We start from the raw sequence: 26,266 nt of genomic DNA on the forward strand, positions 1-26,266 counted from the left end.
ATGAATGTTGTTTTGAATACATTTTTAGCAGTACTTATTTATTTCATTTTTGTTGATTTGTCATTTCTTGTGAAAGGATTCACTTATTTGTATACATTGTTCGTCTTTTCCTTTGGTTTCAACAGTTATGATAAACCACAATACCAAAAAATATGTAAAATGATGAGTATTGAAAAGTATATGCATGGGGGGGAGAGAATGTTTTACTTCATCAAAGTTTTAATTCAAATTTTTAAAACTAGGGAAATATTTTGCAGATACAGTCTCAATAGAAAATGTTTTTTGAAATTCACATTAGATACATCTGAACTTCAGATGAAAATATTTTATTTTTTTCCATGCATTGCTTCTATAAATTGACTTGCAAAGGGAAAACAATTCTGAAACTATTATTTCAAATATTCTCTTTTTTTGCCAAATTTTCCAAAGGAATTTTAGAAAATTCAAATATATGATATATTCATGGGATTTTTTTGCATGCTGTGCCTTCCTGATGAAAAAGTAAATCTCTTCCCATTTTTTCCTCCATATGACTTCCGTAATGAATCCAGAATTCTGTTTATTCACAGTCTCAAATTCCTCAAGATGTAAAGTAGGAACTATGCATTGAGTACAGGTTGTCAATGGGATTGCCCACTCTTGATTGTAAGGGCCCAGGTTCTGTAGATGCTAAGAAACAGTTGCTCTGGTTGCTGAAGGAGGTGTCATCGCTATCCATCTCACAAAAAACAGGCTCAGAACCTTCACAATAGAAAATAAAATGGTTAATTGTAGCATCATCCTTTGAAAGAAACAAGTCATATTTGGAGCCACAAAAATGAGTCAAAACTATTCAATGCAACTGTACTCTAATACAATTTCCATATATTTAAATAACAGATAGAAAAGTTGTCAACCATTTCTGACTATCATGGCTGCTAGATGTGAAACTGCAGAAATCCAGCTGATCACTAAATGGTGGCAAAAAACATATTTAAAACCCTAGTTTGTTGCTGATATCTTAGTGGTCATCTGGAGTATTGTAATATAGATCTGTTGGGACTATAAGATAAGATACTCGAACTGGCCTACATACATACTATAGGTTGGAAATGTCTAATGATCAAATTTCCAGAAAACTGATAAAATGAACTCATACATATGAAAACCAGTTTGGCGTGGTAGCTAAGGTCCTGGGTTAGAAACCAAGATGTGTTGCTCAAATTTATTACTATTATCTTATTTTAAGCATAGTAAAATTTATATTCTGAAAGATACAGTATAAACCAGGTGTGTCCAACCTGTGATTCAACTGTTGTACGAGGATCTGGACAGCTAGTAAAACAGCCCAACAAGATCATAAAAATGTTTTTAAAAAATAAAAGAAGTTCATTATTCATATACTATATTACATATTTTGTTTGGCCCAAGACAATTCATTTTCACTTACTGAGACCTAGGCAACTCAAAAGGTTGGACAACCATGGTATAAATTATTATAGTACAGAAATAATCATAATGAATAGGAATGATTAGCTACCTCTCAAAAAAAAGAAAAAAACAAGAAAAAGAAACCTAAGCCAGCCAGGAGCTTTATAGTACTCGGAGACCATCTGGAAATTGTTGTAAGATAACCTAGGAAGCCAAAACATGAGGGGTCCTTGGTGCTCTCTGAGCTTGCTTGTTTTCTTGCAGATGTTTCATTACCCAAACTAGGTAACATCATGAGTAATGAAACATCTGTAAAAAAAAAAAGCAAACTCAGAGAGCACCAAGGACTCCTCATTTCAACCCTGAGCTACAAATATTCTCCTTTATTGGAAGCCAAAAAAATGTAGCAAAAATGTAAAGGCAAACTATTTAAATATTGTTGCCAAGAAAACAACATGGAGAGTCCATATACTATAGTCACCTGGAATTAAGCTCAAATTGAGGGAGTCTTTATCAGTGTCACGTCACTTTAAATCTGGCTGCCCAAACTTAGCATAAATGGTTAGACATAGTTGTTAACTTTGGAGAAACTGAATTTTGCATTTCTAGAAATTTAAGGTTAAATTCCTAGGAGCGTTTCTCCAGATACTTCATGACATCCCAAATGTTAAGAGTTTCCCTTAGTTCAGGCAATACATTGCATCTACTTACACAGAAGAGGATCTAGGTGCTATCTGAGCTTTTTCAGTCCTTACCATAAGGATGCATGTGGTCCCCTGGCATCTGTGGGGGAGTAAGTCCTTGCTGGAAGGAGTCTGAGTTATAGACACTATGATCAATAACCAACATTTGTTGTGAGGCTGGTTGTAAGATTGTGTATGAATTCATGATTCCTTCAAAATTAGTGCTGTTGCCATTGTTTGTCTGAGCTGAAAGACAAGGAAGAATGAAAAGCTTTTAATTTTTATCTCACCTTTAATTTTGATCAATGTTAGGCGGTATAGATACCTAATATTCCCATTTCCTATATTCTACACAACAACAATATTATGAGGTAACCTGACCTGAGAGAGAATGACTGACTGAAAATCAAGCAGCCAGCTTTCATACCCAAGGGAAAACTAGAACTTACGTCTTGGTTTCTAGCCCAGCACCTTAGCCACTACGCCAAGTGGTTGGCTGGTTTCATATGTATGCATTCATTTTATCAATTTTCTGGATATTTGATCATTAGACTTTTCCACCTATAGGAAGTATCTAGGTCAGTTCTGATATCTTATCTATACCCCTAACAGATCTGGATTACAAAATTTCAGATGGCCACTAAATATCAGCAACAAAGTAGAGTTTTAAATACGTTTTTGCTACTATTTAGTGATCAGCTGAAAAATTGCAGCTCCCATCTAGTCATAATATTCATAAATGGATGATAACTTTTCTCTTCTTCCATATGTTGAAGATTAGGGTAGCCATATTTCCTAATTCCTAATAATGACTTCTTAGGTAGATTACAGAACATAAAAACTGAGGTGAATGGCATGAAATATTATGAGCCTCAGATAATCTAACAACCTCTCCAGTTCAAGAAGTTAGTTTTTATAAGAATAACAATGACAAAAATAATTCACAAAAACTGAATCTTGGGTGAATAACAATCAAGTTAATAGCAAGATAGCGGAAGAGAAACAGAATGAGTATCCTGGTTTATATCGTCTTTCTATGGCTTTCAACAAAGGGGAAAATATCCTGCTACCCACCTCCTGTCATCTTCTGATGTATAATAGTGTGTGTGTGTGTGTGTGTGTGTGTGTGTGTGTGTGTTCAAGTCAGGGTTGGCTCCTCGCAACTGCCTGGTCATGATCCCTGCAGTTCTTTTGACAAGGTCTGATTCAATAAAGAAGCAGTAAAATCTACTGTCTGGTAATTTGAATATAGCTTCCAAAGGTCCCATCTCTACAACCGGATTCTTGTGAATCCATGTCCCTCTACAACAGACCTGGGCGTAGTACAGCCCATGGGCCACATCCAGCCCTTTGGCTGTGCTGTCCAGGCTACGGCAGCATTGAAACGTTGGCATGGGACAGGGCAGCATCAGACGGGGAGGGGGCAGCACCAGTGGGGGCCAGGTATAGTAGCAGTAGCCCTCCATAACAGTCCCAAATTACCATGTAGCCTTTTAATTGCCCACCCTGGCTTTATAAATACTGAATTTACTGAAATACTGAATACTGAATAAAGGGCCGTGATAGCTCAGGCTGTAAAGAAGCCTGTTATTAGAACACAGCAGCCTGCAATTATTGCAGGTTCAAGCCCGGCCCAAGGTTGACTCAGCCTTCCATCCTTTATAAGGTAGGTAAAATGAGGACCCAGATTGTTGGGGGGGCAACAAGTTGACTTTGTAAATATACAAATAGAATGAGACTATTGCCTTATACACTGTAAGCTGCCCTGAGTCTTTGGAGAAGGGCGGGATATAAATGTAAATAAAAAAAAATAAAAAAAAATTTCTTTTCTCTCTAAATTCTGTCTTATTTATTTATTTATTTATTTATTTATTATTTTGATTTTTATACCGCCCTTCTCCCGAAGGACTCAGGGCGGTGTACAGGCAAAAATAAAACAGGCAATACAATGTACAATTTAAAATGCAAATTAAAAAACTTATTTTATAATTAGCCTAAAAAGTTTAAAATATATAATAAACTAAAACCCCATTTAAAATTATTAATAAAAAATTTAAAATCGATAAAATTTAAGCCAGCTCCACGCGAATGAAAAGATGTGTCTTCAGTTCGTGACGGAAGGTCCGAAGGTCAGGTATTTGGCGTAAACCCGGGGAAGCTCGTTCCAGAGTGTGGGAGCCCCCACAGAGAAGGACCTTCCCCTGGGGGCCGCCAGCCGACATTGCTTGGCGGACGGCACCCTGAGAAGTCCCTCTCTGTGAGAGCGTACGGGTCGGTGGGAGGCATGCGGTAACAGCAGGCGGTCCCGTAAGTACCCAGGCCCTAAGCCATGGAGCGCTTTAAAGGTCGTAACCAAAACCTTAAAGTGCACTCGAAAGGCCACAGGTAGCCAGTGCAGTCTGCGCAGGAGCGGTGTTACGTGGGAGCTACGCGTAGCTCCCTCTATCACCCACGCAGCTGCATTCTGGACTAACTGAAGCCTCCGAGTGCACCTCAAGGGGAGCCCCATGTAGAGAGCATTACAATAATCCAAGCGAGAGGTAACGAGCGATGAGTGACTGTGCACAAGGCATCCCGATCAAGGAAGGCGCAACTGCCGAACCAGGCGAACCTGGTGGAAGGCCCTCCTGAGACGGCCGTCAAATGATCCTCAAACAACAGCCGTTCATCCAGGAGGACACCTAAGTTGCACCCTATCCTTTGGGGCCAATAACTGCCTCCAACAGTCAGCTGCAGTTGCAGCTGACTGAATCGGGATGCCGGCATCCACAGCCACTCCATCTTGGAGGATTAAGCTTGAGCCTGTTTCTCCCCATCCAGACCCGTATAGCTTCCAAAGGTCCCATCTCTACAACCGGATTCTTGTGAATCCATGTCCCTCTACAACAGACCTGGGCGTAGTACAGCCCATGGGCCACATCCAGCCCTTTGGCTGTGCTGTCCAGGCTACGGCAGCATTGAAACGTTGGCATGGGACAGGGCAGCATCAGACGGGGAGGGGGAAGCACCAGTGGGGGCCAGGTATAGTAGCAGTAGCCCTCCATAACAGTCCCAAATTACCATGTAGCCTTTTAATTGCCCACCCTGGCTTTATAAATACTGAATTTACTGAAATACTGAATACTGAATAAAGGGCCGTGATAGCTCAGGCTGTAAAGAAGCCTGTTATTAGAACACAGCAGCCTGCAATTATTGCAGGTTCAAGCCCGGCCCAAGGTTGACTCAGCCTTCCATCCTTTATAAGGTAGGTAAAATGAGGACCCAGATTGTTGGGGGGGCAACAAGTTGACTTTGTAAATATACAAATAGAATGAGACTATTGCCTCATACACTGTAAGCCGCCCTGAGTCTTCGGAGAAGGGCGGGATATAAATGTAAATAAAAAATAAATAAAAAATTTTTTCTTTTCTCTCTAAATTCTGTCTTATTTATTTATTTATTTATTTATTTATTATTTTGATTTTTATACCGCCCTTCTCCCGAAGGACTCAGGGCGGTGTACAGGCAAAAATAAAACAGGCAATACAATGTACAATTTAAAATGCAAATTAAAAAACTTATTTTATAATTAGCCTAAAAAGTTTAAAATATATAATAAACTAAAACCCCATTTAAAATTATTAATAAAAAATTTAAAATCGATAAAATTTAAGCCAGCCCCGCACGAATGAAAAGATGTGTCTTCAGTTCGCGACGGAAGGTCCGAAGGTCAGGTATTTGGCGTAAACCCGGGGGAAGCTCGTTCCAGAGTGTGGGAGCCCCCACAGAGAAGGACCTTCCCCTGGGGGCCGCCAGCCGACATTGCTTGGCGGACGGCACCCTGAGAAGTCCCTCTCTGTGAGAGCGTACAGGTCGGTGGGAGGCATGCGGTAACAGCAGGCGGTCCCATAAGTACCCAGGCCCTAAGCCATGGAGCGCTTTAAAGGTCGTAACCAAAACCTTAAAGTGCACTCGAAAGGCCACAGGTAGCCAGTGCAGTCTGCGCAGGAGCGGTGTTACGTGGGAGCTACGCGTAGCTCCCTCTATCACCCACGCAGCTGCATTCTGGACTAACTGAAGCCTCCGAGTGCACCTCAAGGGGAGCCCCATGTAGAGAGCATTACAATAATCCAAGCGAGAGGTAACGAGCGCATGAGTAACTGTGCACAAGGCATCCCGATCAAGGAAGGGGCGCAACTGCCGAACCAGGCGAACCTGGTGGAAGGCCCTCCTGGAGACGGCCGTCAAATGATCCTCAAACAACAGCCGTTCATCCAGGAGGACACCTAAGTTGCACACCCTATCCTTTGGGGCCAATAACTCGCCTCCGACAGTCAGCTGCGGTTGCAGCTGACTGAATCGGGATGCCGGCATCCACAGCCACTCCATCTTGGAGGGATTAAGCTTGATCCTGTTTCTCCCCATCCAGACCCGTACAGCTTCCAAACACCGGGACAGCACTTCAACAACTTCATTGGGGTGGCCCGGGGTGGAGAAGTACAGCTGGGTGTCATCAGCGTACAGCTGGTATCTCACCCCGAAGCCACTGATGATCTCACCCAACGGCTTCATATAGATGTTGAACAGAAGGGGCGAGAGAATCGACCCCTGCGGCACCCCACAAGTGAGGCACCTCGCGGTCGACCTCTGCCCCCCTGTCAACACCGTCTGTGACCGGTCGGAGAGATAGGAGGAGAACCACCGATACACGGTGCCTCCCACTCCCAATCCCCCCAACCGGCGCAGCAAGATACCATGGTCGATGGTATCAAAAGCCGCTGAGAGGTCTAATAGGACCAGGGCAGAGGAGTAACCCCTGTCCCTGTCCCTCCAGAGATCATCCACCAATGCGACCAAAGCTGTCTCCGTGCTGTATCCGGGTCGGAAGCCGGACTGGAACAGGTCTAGATAGACGGCTTCATCCAGGTATTGGGGTAGCTGTCACACCACAGCACTCTCTACAACCTTCGCAACGAAGCGAAGGTTGGAGACTGGACGATAATTGCCCAAAATAGCTGGGTCCAGGGAGGGCTTCTTGAGGAGGGGTCTCACCACCGCCTCTTTCAAGGTGGCAGGGAAAACCCCTTCCAACAGAGAAGCGTTGATAATCCTCTGGAGCCAGCCTCGTGTTACCTCCTGAGTGGCCAGTACCAGCCAGGAAGGACACGGGTCCAGTAAACATGTCGTGGCGTGAAGCCTCCCCAACAACCTGTCCACGTCCTCGGGAGCCACAGGGTCAAACTCATCCCAAACAGACTCGACAAGACGTGCCTCCTCTCCCTCTCTTGGATCATCCCAATTTCGGTCCAGACCGTCCCGGAGCTGAGCGATTTTATCATATAGATAACCACTAAACTCCTCGGCTCGTCCCTGCAAAGGGTCATCCCACACCTCCTGATGAAGGAGGGAGCGGGTCACCCGAAACAGGGTGGCCGGGGGGGTATCTGCCGACGCCATGAGGGTGGGCGTAGGCGCCTCGCCTCCCTCATTGCCACTAGGTAGGTCCTAGAATAGGACTTAACTAGTGTCCGATCAGCTTCGGAACGACTGGACCCCCAGGTGCTCTCTAGGCGTCTTCTCCAGCGTTTCATCTCCCTCAGCCCCTCGGAGAACCAAGGGGCCGGACGAGATCTGCGCCGGGTCAGAGGCCGCAAAGGCGCGACACGGTCCAAGGCCCCAGCCGCGGCCTGTTCCCAGGCCACGACTAGTTCCTCAATCGTGCCGTGGGCCAGATCCTCAGGGAATGGCCCAAGCTCCGTCAGGAACCTCTCGGGGTCCATCAGGCGCCTGGGACGGAACCAACGTATAGGTTCCATCTCCCTGCGATGGTGAGTCTTCCGTCTCCCTGCGATGGTGAGTCTTCCTCTCATCAGCCCCTGTCCTCCATCAGGATCCACATTGGAAATGTGGGAATTGCCATAAAATTTTAAAATAATCTTTATTGAACTCATGAACCTAAGTCCTAATCTGTCATTGTGAGGGAAAATAGGAGGAGGGATTACTATATGTACTACCTTGAACTCCTTAAGTAAAAACAAAACATATATCTACAAGTATAGGTATGTACTACAGGCAACTCACTCAACCTGAGTAAATAGATGAACTCTTTGCTGATAAATACCAGAGGACTGGAAAAGAGCTAATGTGGTACCAATCTACAAAAAGGGGGAAAATGGTTCCAGAAACTTATAGGACAATCAGTGTGACATCAATACCTGGGAAAATTCTGGAAAAAACAATCAAATGGTGAATTAGTGAGCACCTAAAAGCAAACAAGATGATTATGAGAAGCCAGCATGGATTTGTTAAAAACAGATTATGCCAGACAAAACTTATTGAACCATGGTGGCACAATAGTTAGAATGCAGTACTGCAGGCTACTTCTGCTGATTGCCAGCTGCCAGCAGTTGGCAGTTCTAGTCACACCGGCTCAAGGTTGTCTCAACCTTCCATCCTTCCGAGGTCAGTAAAATAAGGACCCAGATTGTTGGGGGCAATATGCTGACTCTGTAAACTGTTTAGAGAGCAATGTGCAGCAGAATACAGTATACGCCTAAGTGCTATTGCTATTGCCTTTTTTGATAAAGTACCTAAATTAGTGGATCAGTGAAATGCTATAGATTTCATCAAGGCATTTGACAAAGTAGATCATAACCTACTTCTTGGTAAGATACAATAATGTGGGATAGACCATACAACCACCAGAAGGATCCACAATTGGCTGATCAACCACACTCAGTGGATAGTCCTCAATGGAACTACATCTACATGGAGGAAAGCATGCAACAGGATACCTTGAGGTTCGGTTTTACGTCCAGTACACTTCAACCTCTTCATAATGATCTAGATGAGGAGATAGATAAATTATCAAATTTGCAGATGACACTAAGGGGAGAATTGCTAACACTTTGGAAGATAGGTTCAAGATTCAGAAAGACCCTGACAGACTTGAACACTGGGACCTAAGTAACAAGATGCAGTTCAGTGGTGGGAAAAGTAAGATCCAGCACCAAGGCAAGAAAAACCAAACGCATGGGTACAGAATCAGTGGTAACTGGCTCAACAGTAGTAAATGTGGACCTACTGGACCACCTCTTAAGTATGAGCCAACAATGTGCTGCACCGGCCAAAAAAGTTAATGCAGTCCTCAGCTGCATCAACTTAACTGCGATTTCTGTATTCTACATACTTGTCTATGACCAAATAAAGATTTGAAGATGATGACAAGAAGTGATAGTACTACTTTACACTACACTGTTGAGACAATACTTGGAATATTTCATCCAGTTCTGGTCAACATGATACAAAAAAGATGTTAAGACCCTCAAAATTGTGCAGAGAAGAACAACAAAAATAATAAAGGGTCTGGAGGTTAAATCATATGACAAATGGTTGAGGGAGCTGGGTATGTCTAGTCTATCCAAAAGATAATTAGGGGACTTGATAATTACTTGAGGGATGTCACAAAGAAGAGGGGATTGACTTATTTGTTACAGCACCAGAGGGCAGAACAAGAATTAATGGGTAGAAACTTGTTAAAGAGAAATCCAACCTAGAAGTAAGGAGAAATTTTCAATGAAATAGCTTGCTTCCTGGGGTTGGAGGTGATTCATTATTGGAGGTTTCAAAAATAGACTGGAAAACCATTTGACTGGGATGGTATAAGGCTCCTGCCTTGAGCAGGGGTTGGGTTAAGACCTCCACTGTCCCTTCCAGCTCTATGATTCTATGAATGCTAAAAGATTCATTATGATTTATGATTGGTCCTCATGCTTACTATCATCACAGCATCCCCACATCATCAAAATTCAAGCACCTGGCAATTGGCATGCATTTATGACAATTGCAGTATCCCAGGGTCACATCATCACCATTTATGATCTTCCCAGTTGGTTTCTGAGAAGTAAAGTCAATGGAGGAAGCCAGATTTGCTTTATGACTAAGCTCAAACAACTGTAGTGATTTGCTTAACAATCATAGGAAAAAAGGTCACAAAATTGAGTATCACTCACTTAACACCTACTTTTCTTAGCAGCAGAAATTCTGATCCCAATTGTAAGTTGAATATATGAATAACTATTTTGCCAAGAAAGGAGAACTAATTGTGTATGTATCTGTGTGTGTATATGAAAGGGAAAACAAGAGTATGGAGATAAATGCTTAAAGAGTGTGTATATTTCTGGGCATGTATTTTCAGGTTTACATATCCACAATGGTAAAATCTTCTCCCTTCAGGCTAGAGCTGTCCTACCTGGTTGTTTGTGGCTCCAGTACAGTTGCCTGGAGCTCATTCAGGCTTTGGCTGAAATAGGTTAATCAAGCACTGTAATAAAATATATACAAAACCTGAATTTGTAAGGAGAAATAGTTGGAATATATTTTCCTTTCTTGATTAATAACCACTGTACTTTCACTGTAAAGAATTTACATCTTACTTTCAGAATAGCAGCAGGTAGTGCACTTTCAAGAGAGAGAGTTTCCATGTCAAAAGAAAATTAGAGACCAAATCTTACTTGCAGTGAATCTTTGTGTGTTTTGCTGATCTTGCTGTTGCTGTTGTTGTCGCCTTGCTAATTTCTTCATCTGTGAATAAAGTGGGAAGAAAATTCAGAACAACATAATAATTCTCCTTGGTTATCTTGAATGGTAGAATAACCTCAGAGAAAATTGATGGATGGGTAAACAACTTGGATGATTCCTAGTGATGCTACTATGGTACTCTGTTATCCTTCATCTGTTGAATTCTATGAAGAATACATTGGGAGAAGCTCACAAGCTTCCTACACTTATAAAATGATGAGACATTCCTGCCTCATGTTTATTCTATCATTTTTACTTTTCTATATAGAGATAGCCCTCGCTTACTGACCATTTGTTCAGCAACTATTCAAAGTTATGACAGCACTTCATGAATTAGGGGTATTTACAACAAATCCAAAAATGCAAAAATGCAAACGTAAAAATGCAAGTAGAAAAAATAGGGACCACCTTTGGTGGGAAGGTAACAGCGTTCCATGCACCTTTGGCGTTGAGTCATGCCGGCCACATGACCACGGAGACGTCTTCGGATAGCGCTGGCTCTTCGGCTTTGAAATGGAGATGAGCACCGCCCCCTAGAGTCGGCAATGACTAGCACGTATGTGCGAGGGGAACCTTTATCTTTACCATTTACAACAAATCCTCAAAGTTCTGATTGCTGCAGCACCCCACAGTCATGTGATCATAATTTGGATGCTTAGCAAAAAGCTTGAATTTATGTTGGTTACATTATCCTATGGTCATATGGTCACCATCTATGCCAGTTTCCCTAAGCAAAGTCAGTTGGAAAGCTAGCAAGGAAAATCACAAGTTGCTCTCTAAGTCCTACCTCCTACCTTCCAGTGCACCACATCATACATTCTTTCTCTGGGCTTCCCTGCACTCACACACATCCACTCCCCAAACTCTCTTGTGGTCCCTGCTATGCTCCTGCTAAGACTCATGGGAATTCCCAATTGTGGTTACAATGGCAACTGGGGCTACCTGAATTGACCTTTCTAAGTGATACAGTCACATGACACCATGATTTATGACTGCATCCCAATTGTTGCTGTAATTTGAGTACTACCTATACTCTTAGCTCTGGTACTGCCTACAGCTGCTGTTCATTTTTTGTACTCATCCAGCTTCCCTCTCTTTATATTAATATTAATATACTACAAAAGAAGTAATTGCAGTCCGATTGCATAAACTCTTATGTAGCTTTGTCCAAAAAGTTAATAGAAATATAATTTCCCCATAGCACCTCCTTCTATATATACTCCTGTCTTGGATAATTTCCTATACTAAAGCATATACCAAACAAATATTTACACACTCAATTTATTTTCTGTAGAAATATCAGGCTTATACATTTTCAAAAGTTAATTTATAAATCATACTGAAAGTTTTAACTTTTTATATACCAGGTTCATAAGCTATTTTTATGTACAAATGCACTAGTTTAAAGTTTTTAGCTAGAGCCTCCTCTATGTTACACATTACTTTTTTACCTGACAGAAAGAAAAACTAAATGAACAAAAAAAAACAAAATCCCGCCCCCAAATCTCTTAAACAGAATGCCAGTCTGGTCTAATGGTGAAGGTAACAGATCAGAAACTGGATGACCATCACTTCTTGTCCTGTTTCAGTTATGGAAACCAGCTAGTGACCTTGGGCCAGCCACTTTCTCTAAGCCCAACTCACCGCAGAAGATGATGTTGATGAAAGAGGATTATTAGGTATGTTCACTGCCTTACATTATTTACAAAAATAATAAAGGCAGGATTTTAAAAAATTGTTTTTCATTCCTCAAACTTTCCTGGCTCCTACACTACTTCTTTTTAAACTCTTTAAAGAGATTTCATAGCTATGGACTCATCTGGGATGCAAATAAGCTTGACAAGGGGAATGGTGAAAAGATCTACTTGCCCCTTGTATAAAGTTGAGGATGTCTTTTTCATAAAATCCTTCTGAAAAAAATCTTATTTCTTAGTTCCAATTTCCATGTTGTATGTTGTTTGATCACTTTTGCCACCAAAAATTGGAAATCTAGAAGGGGGGAATTTCCTCAAATAGGAAACACTACTCTGACTCAAAACAAACCAACTGAGAATTTATTAATATGAAAACTTTGAACTTACTGACATAAAATTTGAAAAGAATTCATATGTCATCAAATTCTTCCAAGAAATAAATATTCCCTTAGTTAGGAAAAGCTTTGCAAAACTTGCACTGAGTAGAAACTAGATATTCTTTTTTTAAAGCGGTATTTCTCTAATACTCTTTTTAGAGCTGGAAAAACTTTTTATTAAAATATTGACGAAAAAAAGATAGCTGTATAACTTGAGCTTACCATAAAGATGTTAGTAACTTTATGCCGTTGTTCTGAGAATGTTGGAAATTAATGTTTTTCCTGTGCATATTAAATATGTGAGATATGATGGCTGAATTGTCAGTTTGCACAATACATATTGGAACTCTAGTCCATTAACTCCTATTTCTGACATTACTGGGGAAAGGGTATACATGGCTGATGTAGATAGACATCCTCTCCTAGCAAATATCATAATATTTAATTATTAATGTAATTATTACCTTAGCTCTTTGATTCTGGAACCAGACCTGTACAACTCGGACGCTAAGACCTGTCTCAGCTGCTAATGTTTCTCTTACCTTTAGAAATGTAGAACATGTAATTATATTCAGTATCATGAGACAAATGATCAGCAAAATGTAAAATATGTCTGTTTACATAACATTTTCAGCTTTCAACCTGTCCCAGTATTTCAAAATTTTCAAATATATTGCAAGGTCTCTCAAAATATGAATTGTAAGGAAGTTTTGTAAACCTGTGCTCATTTTAAATTTAAAAAATAAAGTTAAAAACTCCATAATGCCTTAACTTTTCTTTCTAAATCAAGTGTCTGATTACAGCAGTTCTGTTTTATTGGTAACCCATTACTCCAGATCTCTAGCTATCTAGGTAGTTTTCAGGAACTCTGAAAAATATATATTACTGCCTGCAAAATAACTGCCATCTGCACAGATGAATCCCGTTATTATTATTATTATTATTATTATTTATTTGATTTTTATACCGCCCTTCTCCCGAAGGACTCAGGGCGGTGTACAGGCAAAAGTAAAAAACAGGCAATACAATGTACAATTTAAAATGCAAATTAAAAAACTTATTTTATAATTGGCCTAAAAAGTTTAAAATATATAATAAACTAAAACCCCATTTAAAATTATTAATAGAAAATTTAAAATCGATAAAATTTAAGCCAGCCCCGCGCGAATGAAAAGATGTGTCTTCAGTTCGCGACGGAAGGTCCGAAGGTCAGGTATTTGGCGTAAACCCGGGGGAAGCTCGTTCCAGAGTGTGGGAGCCCCCACAGAGAAGGACCTTCCCCTGGGGGCCGCCAGCCGACATTGCTTGGCGGACAGCACCCTGAGAAGTCCCTCTCTGTGAGAGCGTACGGGTCGGTGGGAGGCATGCGGTAACAGCAGGCGGTCCCGTAAGTACCCAGGCCCTAAGCCATGGAGCGCTTTAAAGGTCGTAACCAAAACCTTAAAGTGCACTCGAAAGGCCACAGGTAGCCAGTGCAGTCTGCGCAGGAGCGGTGTTACGTGGGAGCTACGCGTAGCTCCCTCTATCACCCGCACAGCTGCATTCTGGACTAACTGAAGCCTCCGAGTGCACCTCAAGGGGAGCCCCTTGTAGAGAGCATTACAATAATCCAAGCGAGAGGTAACGAGCGCATGAGTGACTGTGCACAAGGCATCCCGATCAAGGAAGGGGCGTAACTGCTGAACCAGGCGAACCTGGTGGAAGGCCCTCCTGGAGACAGCCGTCAAATGATCTTCAAACGACAGCCGTTCATCCAGGAGGACACCTGAGTTGCGCACCCTATCCTTTGGGGCCAGTAACTCGCCTCCAACAGTCAGCCGCGGCTGCAGCTGACTGAATCGGGATGCCGGCATCCACAGCCACTCCGTCTTGGAGGGATTAAGCTTGAGCCTGTTTCTCCCCATCCAGACCCGCACGGCTTCCAAACACCGGGATAGCACTTCAACAACTTCATTGGGGTGGCCCGGGGTGGAAAAGTACAGCTGGGTGTCATCAGCGTACAGCTGGTATCTCACACCGAAGCCACTGATGATCTCACCCAACGGCTTCATATAGATGTTGAACAGAAGGGGCAAGAGAATCGACCCCTGCGACACCCCACAAGTGAGGCACCTCACGGTCGACCTCTGCCCCCCTGTCAACACCGTCTGCGACCGGTCGGAGAGATAGGAGGAGAACCACCGATACACGGTGCCTCCCACTCCCAATCCCCCCAACCGGCACAGCAAGATACCATGGTTGATGGTATCCGCTGAGAGGTCTAATAGGACAAGGGCAGAGGAGTAACCCCTGTCCCTGGCCCTGGCCCTCCAGAGATCATCCACCAATGCGACCAAAGCTGTCTCCATGCTGTATCCGGGTCGGAAGCCGGACTGGAACGGGTCTAGATAGACGGCTTCATCCAGGTATTGGGGTAGCTGTCGCGCCACAGCACTCTCTACAACCTTCGCAACGAAGCGAAGGTTGGAGACTGGACGATAATTACCCAAAATAGCTGGGTCCAGGGAGGACTTCTTGAGGAGGGGTCTCACCACCGCCTCTTTCAAGGTGGCAGGGAAAACCCTTCCAACAGAGAAGCGTTGATAATCCTCTGGAGCCAGCCTCGTGTCACCTCCTGAGTGGCCAGTACCAGCCAGGAAGGACACGGGTCCAGTAAACATGTCGTGGTGTGAAGCCTCCCCAACAACCTGTCCACGTCCTCGGGAGCCACAGGGTCAAACTCATCCCAAACAGACTCGACAAGACGTGTCTCCTCTCCCTCGCTTGGATCATCCCAATTTCGGTCCAGACCGTCCCGGAGCTGAGCGATTTTATCGTATAGATTATACGATAAATATAGATAGATTATATCTATCTAATATAGTTTATAGGTTATGATTAACAGATCAGCATTTGCCCTAAACAAAATATTTTTTCCTGATTTTTTTTTCTAGAGAATGATGGGAGAATGGGGTTGAACGTTAGTGGTTGACATGAGATTTTATTTTATTTTTTTAAAATCTGTTTTTGAAATGTTTAATGGCTTTTCTTCAATTCAACATTGAAAGTTTTGGAGCAGACAGGAGTGAGTGAATCAATAGTCTTCCGGTAGCGAAGAGACCGACCCTAGAACTGGTATTTTGGATGTGCTCATCATATTTCCACCAGGGAAGATGAGGCCCAGTTCATTGTGGTGCTGGAAACTTACACAAAATTCTGCTACAGTTGACTAGGATGAGTCATGCTGGAAGAGAAGCAGATACTCTTTATGATATTGTGGTGAAGAGACAAGGTAGTGGGTTCTGAATTGGTTGGGGGTAAAAGTGTCAGATTTGTCTAAACATTGCAGCTCTCTGAGCATAGGACTCTTAAATACACCTAATGGTTTCTGCCCACAGGTTCCACACTGGACAACGTTTTCCACTTGACAGCTTGCAGAGCTTCCCTGCTGGACTGGTCATGTGATTCATAACTAAGATCTTTGACTAGTTTGGTATTGCAGACTAGACTATATGATTTAGTATTATTCCAGCATCTGATACTGATGGAATTAGGGGCTAGAAAAGGTGTCAGAGATGTGTAGGATAATAGTAAGAATGTATGGGGATCTTTTCTAAGAATTTGGCTTTCCTGTGCCTGCTGAGTGCAGAAGCAGTGTGGGAGCCTGTTGTGACTGATGGTGGGATGGGGTAAGTGTGAGTTGTTGTGGGTGTTTCGAGTTGCATGGTCCCAGAAATTGGGGGAGAAGGGATGGGGGAGGCGTGACAGAGGGAATAGGGCAGGCAGTTCCATCTGAGTGGTGATCAGCAAAGAGAGATATGAGAGGGAGCTGGGAGTAGACTATAAATGCGGAAGACAGAGTCAATATTTAATATTGATGTCACTTTCCAGTTCCTAAAAGTGCTTTTTCAAAATGGCAACTGGACTGTTTTTTCCTTGAGGAAGGAGAAGAAGGTGTTTCTTCTTCAAAGTGTTATCAGTTATCATGGCGGGGAGATGGAAGGATAGGTTCTGACAGGATGGTGTAGGGGGGATGGAAGGATTGTATTTCTTTGCTGTCATCTGGTCATTAGCACTCTCTCAGAGAGCCATTGAGGCCACTTGAGGGATTATTTGTGCCATCAGGATCATCTGAATCAGAGTGATTTGATGAAGGCCCAGTTAGAAACATCTACTATAAAACAGCACATTAAGCAACAGAACTAACCTCAACCCAGATCACATATGTGCCATGTTGGACCTCTGCCTAACCACTACCTATTTTAAATACAATGAAGGTTTCTACAGACAAAAACACGGTTGCACCATGGGTTCACCTGTGTTCCCCATTGTGGCCAATCTCTACATGGAAAAGGTAAAAACCAAAGTCCTAAAATCCTTCACAGGTTTTCTACTCACTCACTGGTATAGTATACCAGTGGTATAAATATATGGACCATACTTGGGTCAGGTTTGAAGGAAGTGGAAGCCTTCACTAAATATATCAACTTGGTGAACATATTCATTAAGTTGACATAGGAAGATGTCAAAGAAAATAGTCTTGCTTTTCTGGACTGTGCAGTGTACATTAAAGAAGACAGAAGCTTTAACTTTGAAATTTACAGAAAACCCACACATAGATCAGTATTTACATTTTGATTCTCACCATCCACAGGAGCACAAAATGGGAGTGATCAGAACCTTACACCACTGGGCTGAAAGTCTGCCCACCAGTTAAGAGGGAAAAGAAAAAGAAGTGAAACACATCAAGGAATCCCTTAATTATCCTCAGTTATATGTGTTTATCCTGACTGGGCCTTCATCAAATCCCCCCCTCCCCCCAAAAAAAGACCCAGCAGGAGCTCCTCCATTACAAGGAAGAGAACAACAAACGAAGCAACATTGTCATTCCATACATTGCAGGAATATCTGAAAAGCTCAGGAGGATTTTCAAACAACACAATATATATGAACACTTTTAACCCAAGAACACACTAAATTTATCCACCCCAAGGATAAAACACCCAGACAGAAACTGAGCAATATGATATATGCAGTTCTATGCAGCAAGATATGTGCAGATCTGTTCATTAGTGAAACAAAACAACCACTTCATAAGTGCACGGCGCAATATCAAGACAAGATTCAGCAGTCAATCTGCCTTTGAAAAACAAAGGTCACTCTTTTGAAGCAAAGTCCACATTTTTGATAGAGAAGACCATTGCTTTGAAAGGGATAAAGGAGTCCATCTATGTTAAAACTGAACAGCCCTCTCTCAATAAAGGTGGAGGAATACGACACCACCTATTTCTAGTCTACAACACAGCCCTTTCACCAATTCCTAGAAGATTCCATAACCATTTGCATTCTGATTCAGATGACCCTGAGGGCACAAATAAATAAACCCTCAAGTGGCCTCAGTGGATCTCAGAGAAAGTGCTAACAACCAGATGACCGCAAAGAAATACAATCCTTCCATCCCCACCACCACCACCATCCTGTCAGAACCTAGCCTTCCATCTCTACACCATCCAGTCTCAGCTGTCAGAACTTATCCTTCCATCTCCCCACATTATAACTGATGAAGCTTCTTGGATGAAAAGCTAAATGCCTTCTTCCTCCTCAAGGAAAAAACAGTCCAGTTGCCTTTTTGAAAAAGCACCTTTGAGACAACTATTACCTGAATGACTGAGAATCTCCATGGACATTTTCTTCCAGTTCCTAGTATCATCCTGTTACCAGGTCATTAGATCCACAGTGGTCCTGTTTAAATACCAAGTTTGCTGGTATGTTGGCTACTACCAGAAATACGTACCAATAATGACTTATTTTTGGCAAATGACAAAGCCAAGAAGGTGGCTTCATTCTGGCAATTTAAAGTTTGATCTAGACACAGAAGAAGAGACACCTAAGGAGGTAGAGAGGTTCTTTGAGACTGTCAATAAGGCCACTTTTTATTAGATCCATGCCCTTCCTGCTTAGTTAAAGCCTCCCAGGAGGTGATGTATAGTTGGATCCATCATTCTTGAGAGAGAGGTGGCTTAATCTCCTTGAAGACAGTGGTGTATCCCCTCCTCAGGAAGCCATCATTGGATCTATTTTAATTCAGTCTTCAATCTTTCTAAGTAATATTGAGGAAAAGGCAGACAGGCTACAGCTCCAGATAATTGTTATAGAATTAGTTATTCTGCTTATTTAAATAGAAAATCTAGACTAATTTTGGTTGGGTTTCAGATTAATATGGAGGAGAATTTATTGCATTTTTAATGACTTCTTATCGAGCCAGGACAGAAGAGGTGTATTAGATTTAATTGCAAGCTGCCCAAAATCTGTGCTGAATGGGGTGACTTTAGAAATATAAAGAAATATTGTTTTTGGATCACAATATGAATGAGTTATGGAAACATCCATCTCTACAAGTATCTTGGGATACAAAGACCTTAGTTAGTAAAAACTGCCAACCATAACAGATCCTACATACAGGACTCCAATATCTTCTAATTATTAAAATGTACCTTCCTACATGGCTTAGAAGATACTTCAAATGATGCTTTAAATGCTCGGCGTTGCTGCGTGGTTAGGATTGTCCGAGGCCGCTTGGGCCGTTTATGATCCCTGATCTCCTCAGATGCTTTCCCAGTCTCTTCCATTTTGCAGAAACTTGCTTCATCATCACTTTTACCTTATAACATGAAAACAACCCATTGCAATAAAATTCACAAATTGTTATAATTAAAATCTTTAGCTTGAAAAAGTTGCACAAAAACTTTAATAAATGAACACTGATGTAATTTGGGAAGCTACTTCCAATAAAGTGTTGTGCAGTACATGTTGTGCGTACATGTTGGTAGGCAGCCGCCTCACAGGTATGTTGTAGTCACGGAAACAGGAGGAAGAAAAGAGTATTAAATATGTTTACCATCTTATAAATCACTTTGTATTATGACTGATGTCTACATTCAGAAAATGTAGTTTTAAACAAACACATGACATATTCAAATTTTAACTCCAACTTGCAATCTAAACTGAGTACATTCCATTGTACCATGTTAATATCACTTTAAGTCTATGTAGACAAAGTCTGCATGGAATCAAAAATACCATTGTAAAAATGACAGAATATATGAAAATATTGGCATAATGAGATTACTGTTCTAATTTTAAAAATAGTTTTTTTAAAATGTGTTTTCAGACATTCAATTTATTTTGAATGCAAAACACAGAACAACATGAGGCAACTGGAAGTAAAAGGAATTAGTGGTTTTTCTCTTTCAATTCTTGATCTTAAAGAATTACATGGCAGCCCTACCAGGAATAGTTGGATATATTGCATTTGTTAAATGAAGGTAAATGAGAATTTAAAATTAAGTTACATGTTAGGGTTAGTGGCTCTTCTAATTTGAATTTAAAAAAGTATACACATGTGGAAACTTTTTAAAAAAAACTGAATTGCACTGAAATCCCTTTTAAAAACCCCAATGCAAAGCAGGGATAATTTTTTGAAGCAAGTGGCTGTAGGTAGGAAGTTTATTCTGGCCTATTTGCATACAGTTATAATATTATATTATAATATTATAAAAAAGTCATTTACTTTTTTAAACTCCTCTTTTAAACTTTTACAAACTATTTGCAAGTTTGTAAATGTGTTTTGGGGGCTTATCCTAGATGTGTAGCTGTTTTAATACAATTACCAAATATTAAAGTAGAACAAATAAACACTTATCCTAAGAATTCTTTAAAAAATTGGACTTTCTTCCTGCTGTATTTCCTTTGTCCAAACTTATTACCCAGCAACTGTGCTAATTTGGAATTTCCACCACTCCCAACAAACCCAGGGGATTGTTGAGAGCTGGAAAATAGAAGATTGAGGAAGCTCAACTCAGAGAATTAGAGTGATAAAATATTTCCCACCTCTGGCTGCATTTGAAGCATGAAACAGAGAAAGTTTAAAATGATCAATTGGAAAAATGGTGCTGAGAGAATCCTGTCCAAAGAAAGAAAAGTAGCTTCAATACCCCCAAACACCTGCTTACCAAATCCCCCCAAATAATGGAAAGTTGATTCTGCTTTAACATAAGCAATACTTTTAATTAACTCTGTCTTTCAAGCCCCCCTCCACAGACAGGGTAGGAATTAATTAATCTTTAAAACTCTTACAAACTATTTGCAAGTTTGTAAATGTGTTTTGGGGGCTTATCCTAGATGTGTAGCTGTTTTAATACAATTACCAAATATTAAAGTAGAACAAATAAACACTTATCCTAAGAATTCTTTAAAAAATTGGACTTTCTTCCTGCTGTATTTCCTTTGTCCAAACTTATTACCCAGCAACTGTGCTAATTTGGAATTTCCACCACTCCCAACAAACCCAGGGGATTGTTGAGAGCTGGAAAATAGAAGATTGAGGAAGCTCAACTCAGAGAATTAGAGTGATAAAATATTTCCCACCTCTGGCTGCATTTGAAGCATGAAACAGAGAAAGTTTAAAATGATCAATTGGAAAAATGGTGCTGAGAGAATCCTGTCCAAAGAAAGAAAAGTAGCTTCAATACCCCCAAACACCTGCTTACCAAATCCCCCCAAATAATGGAAAGTTGATTCTGCTTTAACATAAGCAATACTTTTAATTAACTCTGTCTTTCAAGCCCCCCTCCACAGACAGGGTAGGAATTAATTAATCTTTAAAACTCTTACAAACTATTTGCAAGTTTGTAAATGTGTTTTGGGGGCTTATCCTAGATGTGTAGCTGTTTTAATACAATTACCAAATATTAAAGTAGAACAAATAAACACTTATCCTAAGAATTCTTTAAAAAATTGGACTTTCTTCCTGCTGTATTTCCTTTGTCCAAACTTATTACCCAGCAACTGTGCTAATTTGGAATTTCCACCACTCCCAACAAACCCAGGGGATTGTTGAGAGCTGGAAAATAGAAGATTGAGGAAGCTCAACTCAGAGAATTAGAGTGATAAAATATTTCCCACCTCTGGCTGCATTTGAAGCATGAAACAGAGAAAGTTTAAAATGATCAATTGGAAAAATGGTGCTGAGAGAATCCTGTCCAAAGAAAGAAAAGTAGCTTCAATACCCCCAAACACCTGCTTACCAAATCCCCCCAAATAATGGAAAGTTGATTCTGCTTTAACATAAGCAATACTTTTAATTAACTCTGTCTTTCAAGCCCCCCTCCACAGACAGGGTAGGAATTAATTAATCTTTAAAACTCCTCCTTATGTCACATGGAAAAGGACAACAGGCGGTGTATATTGTCTGCACTGACCTCAAGACTCAATAGGGGAAAGCAATGAAATACTGGATTCATGAAAAAGATGAAAAAATTCTTTGGTTTGAGGGAATTAGAGGAAGGAGAGATGTTAGTGCACTTTTAATTGGAAAGAAGGTGTTTCTTTCACAGGCCTCTGTTTACTTAGGCTTGGCCACTGGGGGTCAGAGGAAGGAATCATTGAACGAGGGGCTTTACAGATTATGAACATATGGCTTCCAGTATTTTGTGTTTTATCTTCATTTTCTCACAAAGATGGGCCTGAGTTTTCATGCTGCTACTTGATCCCTTGGGTTTCTAAATGGGATTGTAAAGAAAGATGCTGACCAAGCAGGAATCTGCTGTCGTATCATAGCCTGGGGAAGCTGACTAAACGTCCTGGAGAAGGTCTGTTCTTGCTTGCAGATATGTGCATTCCTACTTTGTTTTGAGTTACAGTCTACTTATGCTGCTTAACTAAATGTGCTTGCAACAGAGTATGCAACAAAATAAGACAATCCTTAGAGATGCTGGGCGTCATATAAGAATCTGGAAAACTCCAAGAGGCTTTCCATTTAGAACCTTAGTACTTTAGGATTTGTTAAATTATATGCAAATATTTCCAAAATCAAGTGGGGTATTTTTAAGTAAAGAATACCAACTTGACAATGGTGACATACATTGGAACAAAAGATACTGCGTAAATTGAAACCAAAATTCTATCCAGTGGGCTGATCTTCCACAAGGATGAGGGTATAGCCAGTGAAACTGGGAATGATGGAGATCAGTGGTTGTTTATATTATAATAACAATATTGTTTCTGATCACAAGCACAAAGATGAGAGACTGACTGCTCAATTATTGTGAAAACTTTTTTTTATTTGCATTGATATTGCCCAAGTAGCATAATTAAATCTGGATGGATTTTATATAAAATGGCAAAGTAATGGATCAGACAGTGGTATCATTAAGAAAATCCTTTACCTAATATGGAACAGGGATATTAATGCTGGCCCTAAAGACCAATGCAATGGTAAGATGTTATAGTGAACATCTTCATTCACTCTAACAAGTGGAATGCAACTCCTGTTCAGAGTTGGCAAGAGATGGCTTGGTACAATTGTATTAAAGTAATTTTTAAAGTAATTTAAAAGTTTAGTTTTAAAGCATTTTTTGCAAACCAGGCTACTAGCAACTGAAAGAGTCTCAGCCAGCACTGGGGGGAAATCATTGTATTTCTTCATTGTTTTTTTTTTAAAAAATTAAGTTATCCTATTACTTTATTTTGATAGCCAGAAAACTACATATTTGCCAGAAGATGGCAGTATTTTGCTGATTCTGTTTTAGATGGGACTATTATTTTCAAATAATGTATTCCTGTTAAAACTGGCAATTCCAAAGTAAGCAATAAAACACAATTCATCTAAAAACGGGAATCCATATCTACACTTTCTTTAAAATGATTCCAGCTTTGCTGAAAAGCTTCTATTGACTACGAGACCCAAGTATCTTCTTATCTCCTCCTGGTTTCCCCTTCACCTCTTAAGATCCTAAATCAGAGCCAGAATTCTAACATAGGGGTGAGGTAGGAAATTCAAAAGGATGACAGGCAATAATAGGAGATGCAGATGATGGGCGTGGCCAGCCTTTGGCATCAAGTCCAATAGCTAATAACATCTGAACAGGAAAGCAGCTCTAAATCAGATTCTTCTTTCATGGGATTGAAATACTTCACATACTTCACATAAAATAATTAATAAAAAAAATAATTGCTACCAACCTGCCTTCCATTGAGGACCTGTATACTGCACGAATCATGAAGAGGGCCGTGAAAATATTTACAGATCCCTCACATCCAGGACATAAACTGTTTCAAGTCCTACCCTCAAAACGATGCTATAGAGCACTGCACACCAGAACAACTAGACACAAGAACAGTTTTTTCCCAAAGGCCATCACTCTGCTAAACAAATAATTCCCTCAACACTGTCAAACTATTTACTAAATCTGCACTACTATTAATCTTCTCATCGTTCCCATCACCAATCTCTTTCCACTTATGACGTATGACTGTAACTTTGTTGCTGGTAACCCTTATGATTTATATTGATATATTGACCATCATTTGTGTTGCAAATGTTGTACCTTGATGAACGTATCTTTTCTTTTATGTACACTGAGAGCATATGCACCAAGACAAATTCCTTGTGTGTCCAATCACACTTGGCCAATAAAAAATTCTATTCTATTCTATTCTATTCTATTCTATTCTATTCTATAAACATCTCAAGCATTTCTAAAGTTACTTGCAAATCTGTCAATATGGAATTAATAGTGAGGTAATGGGGTGATATTTCCAGACTCAGAAGTCTTTTCCTTCCTTTCTTCTGTACTCCATAGAAAGGAATAAGTTATTCAGAGGAAAGGGAACATAATGATTTAGATAAGTACTCATCAGCAAAGCACCTGATTAGTTCAAGAATCTAAAAGAATCATTTGTAAGACTGAACTTCCTTTTCCTTTGGCTCATTGTTTTTTGCTCTTGAGGTTTGTGTCACACAAATTGTGTGTATATATAAGATTTATGCCCTAGAGAGAAGCAAAGTTATAATCAGAAGCCAACACAAATTTGTCAAAAATGGCCCATGTCAAACAAATTTTATTATATTTTTTGACAAGGTGACTAAATTAGTGAACCAGAGAAATGCTGTGGACTTCAATAAATCATTTGGTAAAATAGACCATAATCTACTACTTGGTAAGATAGAAAAATGTAGGTTAGACAGCATCACTACCAGATGAATTCATAACTGGCTGAACAACTGCACACAACATGTAATACTTACAGGAACTATATCTATATGGAGGGACTGATACAGTGGAGTACCTCAAGGTTCTGTTTTAGTCCCGGTATTCTTCAACATCTTCACAAACAATTTAGATGAGGGGATAAAAGGGAAACTCATCAAATTTGCAGACAACACCAAGCTAGGAGGAGTAGCCAATACTCCAGAAGATAGGCTCAAGATCCAGAAGGATCTTGATAGACTTGAACACTGGGCCCTATTCCACAAAATGAAATTCAGTGGTGAGAAAAGTAAGGTTTTACAGTTAGGCAAGAAAAACCAAATGTACAAGTATGGAATATGTGGTACTTAAGCTCAACAGCAGTAACTGTAAGAGAGATCTAGGAGTCCTATTGGACAACCACCTAAATATGAGCCAGCAGTGTGCCGTAGCTGCTAATTGGCAGCATTAACAGAGGGACAGAATCAAGATCAACTGAAGTTTTAAAACTGCTTTATAATGCCTTGGTAAGACCACAAGTGTAATATTGCATCCAGTTTCGTTCACTATGATGAGAAAGCAACGAAGATGATCAGGGAGGCTAAAACCAGTGGTGGGTTGCTACTGGTTCTTCCCAGTTCTTGCGAACTGGTAGTAAACTTTTAAGTGTTGTTGCCTTTCCTTAAACTACTGGAATAATATGAACATCTTAATAAAGCATACTTTTATATTGTGGTGAGATCTTTAACCTCAGGGACAGCTATTTCTGGGAAATATTAAAACCTTATAAACAATATGATACTAACAAGAAACTTTGCTGTCTCATCAATGCTCCCAACAAAATAAGTGATCTGCCTTACCAGAGTCCGATGGGGCTGGACTTCCAATGCTGAGCCTTTCACGTTCCTTCTCATAGTCATTCCTGCACAGCAGCTGGCCATCCTTAAGGACAAATTCATCTCCCTTCTGAAGCTGTTTCTCACAGACACAACAGCAGAAGCAGCCTACATGATATACACTTTTCTGAGCTCGCATAACAAACTCACTGGGTGTAATTGCTTCCAAACAGTTATTGCACTTCACTGCAAAAATCCTGTGACAAAGAAAATCAAAAGTAGATAGGTCAGAATTGTGCCTTGATTATGTTGATCACTTAGGCAATCAGTTAGGAGCCTGGTCTTGATGACTTTAACTACAATTGTATACTTTACTCTTAAGCCCTCCTTAAGAGCCATGGAAGCAGTATGCTCCATGCCATATTTGGGTAGATCAGGTTGCCCTGATAAAAAACATCTAAGTGCTATTGCTATTGTATTGATAACGAAATAAAGAAATCGTTTGAATTTCCATTTTGTTGTTTGGAAAACTATACTCATCTCCACTATATATATGCTTTGGCAACCTCTTTTTTCTTCCATACCCTTCTGAATCATGACATTGCCTTCCCTTCATCTCATCCCCAACTCACACCTAGGACAGCCTAAAGTTCTCCTTTACAGTATTAGTCACTTTTTTCCTTTTAAGTAGCTACAAGC

At 40.6% G+C, this 26,266-nt stretch overlaps 1 protein-coding gene across 1 annotated transcript in view; it reads right to left on the minus strand.

The window, feature by feature from the left end:
• Positions 1-580: 580 nt before the first annotated feature.
• The window catches only part of LMX1A (LIM homeobox transcription factor 1 alpha), a 68,896-nt gene continuing 43,210 nt past the window's right edge, over positions 581-26,266 (minus strand). The window contains exons 4-9 of the mRNA XM_058176629.1: positions 25,592-25,824; positions 19,197-19,363; positions 13,188-13,265; positions 10,586-10,655; positions 2,166-2,339; positions 581-741 (exon numbers count right to left, since the gene is read on the minus strand). Of these exons, the coding sequence (XP_058032612.1) occupies positions 581-741; positions 2,166-2,339; positions 10,586-10,655; positions 13,188-13,265; positions 19,197-19,363; positions 25,592-25,824 (883 nt within the window). The remainder of the gene's footprint in view (positions 742-2,165; positions 2,340-10,585; positions 10,656-13,187; positions 13,266-19,196; positions 19,364-25,591; positions 25,825-26,266) is intronic.

This window comes from Ahaetulla prasina, chromosome 3 (genome assembly GCF_028640845.1).
Source record: "Ahaetulla prasina isolate Xishuangbanna chromosome 3, ASM2864084v1, whole genome shotgun sequence".
Taxonomy (NCBI): Eukaryota; Metazoa; Chordata; class Lepidosauria; order Squamata; family Colubridae; genus Ahaetulla; species Ahaetulla prasina.